Here is a 2,620-nt window from a genome sequence, read left to right on the forward strand (position 1 = left end):
CCCAACAACCTTAAAAACCTTTGACAACCCTTAACCACAAAGGATTGTCATCTATTGTACTTTTAGCAAGTACACAATGTGATTTTAAAATCTAACGTTAAAATCAACAACCGACTTCCTATGAAACTATTATTTATTATAAATGTTAGTGCACAATGTGAAGAAGATGAAGATGGAATAAGAGAGAGAAACAAGAGAATAAAAAACTTCCATTACTCTTACAAAATGGTTACATCAAATGGTTACACACACCCACTGTACATGCTTGTTATATACACAACAATAATGCCACATAGCCGAAAATGCTAACCTACACTAGCTAGGTTAAGCTTAACAAGACTAATAATACTACTGAATATGGATTAATTCTAACACCATCCATTAATTCATATTCAACTAATCAAAACTAACAACACCAATTCCATCCCTCAAGTGGAGAAACTGATCAGCCTTGATTGGTTTTGTCAGAAAATATGCTAGCTGCTTCTGGGTGCTACAGTGCATAACTTCTAGCTCTCCATTTTGAACTTGACTTATCATAAAGTGATACTTAGTCTAAATATGCTTACTTTTCCCATACAACATGGGTTCTTGGCAAGATTGATTGCAAACTTGTTATCAATCATCAGCTTCAGAGGCTTGTCTACCTTGATCTTCAGATCTTGCAGTAAATTCAGAAGCCACACAACTTGACATGCAGCCACAATACCTGCAATGTATTCAGATTCACAGGTTGACAAAGTAACAACTGTTTTCTTCTTGGAGCACCAAGAAATAGGACCTCCTAGATACTTAAACAAATATCCATAAGTACTTCTTATGTCAACTATGTCTCCACACCAATCAGAGTCTGAGTAACACATCAGCTCTGGATTTTCCTTTTCACCAGAAGGGAAAAACACTCCATACTTCAGAGTCCCCTTAATATACCTCAGAATCCTAACAACGGCTTGGTAATGAGACCACTTAGGTTTACTCAGGAACCTATTAACCATTCCAACTACATAGAAAATATCAGGTATGGTATTACACAAATATCTTAGAGATCCAACCAACTGCTTGAAAGTTGTAGCATCTACATCATCACCCTCATGATCATAATCCAATTTTTGTTTTGTTTCTGAAGGTGTGACCATAACCTTAAAATTCAGCAGCTCAAATATCTTCAGAAGTTCAAGTTTATACTTCAGCTGATGCAAAATGATACCCTTCTTAGAGTACATAATCTTCATCTCTAGAAAATATGTCATATTTCCTATATCAGTCATCTCAAACTCATTCATCAACACCTTCTTGAACTTAGCTATCTCATGTTCACAACTTCCTGTTAGCAATATGACATCAACATACAGACATACTAGAAACATATTTCCTTTAGAAGTATGTTGAACATAGACACCATACTCCATGTCACACTTTCTGAATCCTTAGAGCTTGAAAAATGAATCAATTTTTCAGATTTCAAGCTCTAGGAGCTTGTTTCAGTTCATACAACGCTTTATGTAACATGTACACCATCCCTTCCTGATTATTTTTCATAAACTCAGGGGGTTGTGACACGTATACCTCTTCTTGAAAAATAATTGTGAAAGTTCCGCTTCCACAATGGATAAGGAGTTATATTTCATCATAAAAATTTGATAATAAATATATTGATAGTATGATAAACTTTTAAATATTTAATTATGACATATAAATAGTATCTAAAATTTATTTAAAAAAATTGAAATAAAATTTAAGAGTTCCATTTGCTTTTGCCGCGAGAGAGACGAAGAAAAACATGAAGTTCTATTTTTTTTTCATCCTCTATGTTATATTGTTTGTTTATTTATTTCCCTTTTTATTAAAATCAATATGAAGTTCCTTTTATTTTTCTTTCTATTATTCTATTATTTATTTATTTATTTTCTTTTTTAGATTAATTACTATGTATTGTCAGTGTAAATTTTTTTACACAATCGATTCATCACCATCACCTATTTGTATTATTTTATAGATTTTTAAAATAAAAGTCAAACTTGTTTCAATATCCAACGGTTATGATTAACTGATGGTGTAAAATCATTTTACACTGTCCGTGTATTTCAATTAAATTCTTTCCTTTTTTTATTAAGAGGAATATGAAGTTCCTTTTTCTCTCTCTATTATTATATTATTTGTTTATTTATTTATCTTTTTATTTGTTAAGTAAAATAGATTGTCATATGTTTATAATAGGATTGCGTTTTTTTTTGTTTGAGAAAATTAAAAATGGAAAATGGGGAGATTAAGGAAGAAGGGGGAGGGCGTTGGCCCCATGTTCTTGTTTTTATAATTTTTTATATATATTATTAGTAGTTAGAAAATTCTAGAGTTTTATAGGATTTGAGTTTTGGCTCATTTGTTTCATTTACTTTGCCTCGTCCCATATTTTTGTTAGCACCCAAACTTTTTTTTTATTTTTTTTTATTTTCTATTTTCTTTCATTTAATTTTATTTTATTTTATTGTTAAAAATAACAAAAATACAAAAATAAGGCTTTTATATTACCGAATTTTATCTCATTTAATAAAAAAACTAAAAATGTTTATTTTAGTTTCTTAGATAATTTATTTGGTTTATTTAAGTCGATTAATTGGTT

General features: G+C 30.2%; 1 protein-coding gene across 1 annotated transcript; it reads right to left on the minus strand.

Moving 5' to 3' along the window:
• Positions 1 to 618: 618 nt before the first annotated feature.
• LOC127080844 (uncharacterized mitochondrial protein AtMg00810-like) lies at positions 619 to 1,268 on the minus strand. The gene is made up of 2 exons (XM_051021134.1): positions 769 to 1,268; positions 619 to 709 (listed from the first exon to the last, which is right to left on the minus strand). The coding sequence occupies exons 1-2, from the start codon at positions 1,266 to 1,268 to the stop codon at positions 619 to 621; spliced, it is 591 nt and encodes a 196-aa protein (XP_050877091.1).
• Between the last annotated feature and the right edge of the window lie 1,352 nt (positions 1,269 to 2,620).

This window comes from Lathyrus oleraceus, chromosome 5 (assembly GCF_024323335.1).
Source record: "Lathyrus oleraceus cultivar Zhongwan6 chromosome 5, CAAS_Psat_ZW6_1.0, whole genome shotgun sequence".
Lineage (NCBI taxonomy): Eukaryota > Viridiplantae > Streptophyta > Magnoliopsida > Fabales > Fabaceae > Lathyrus > Lathyrus oleraceus.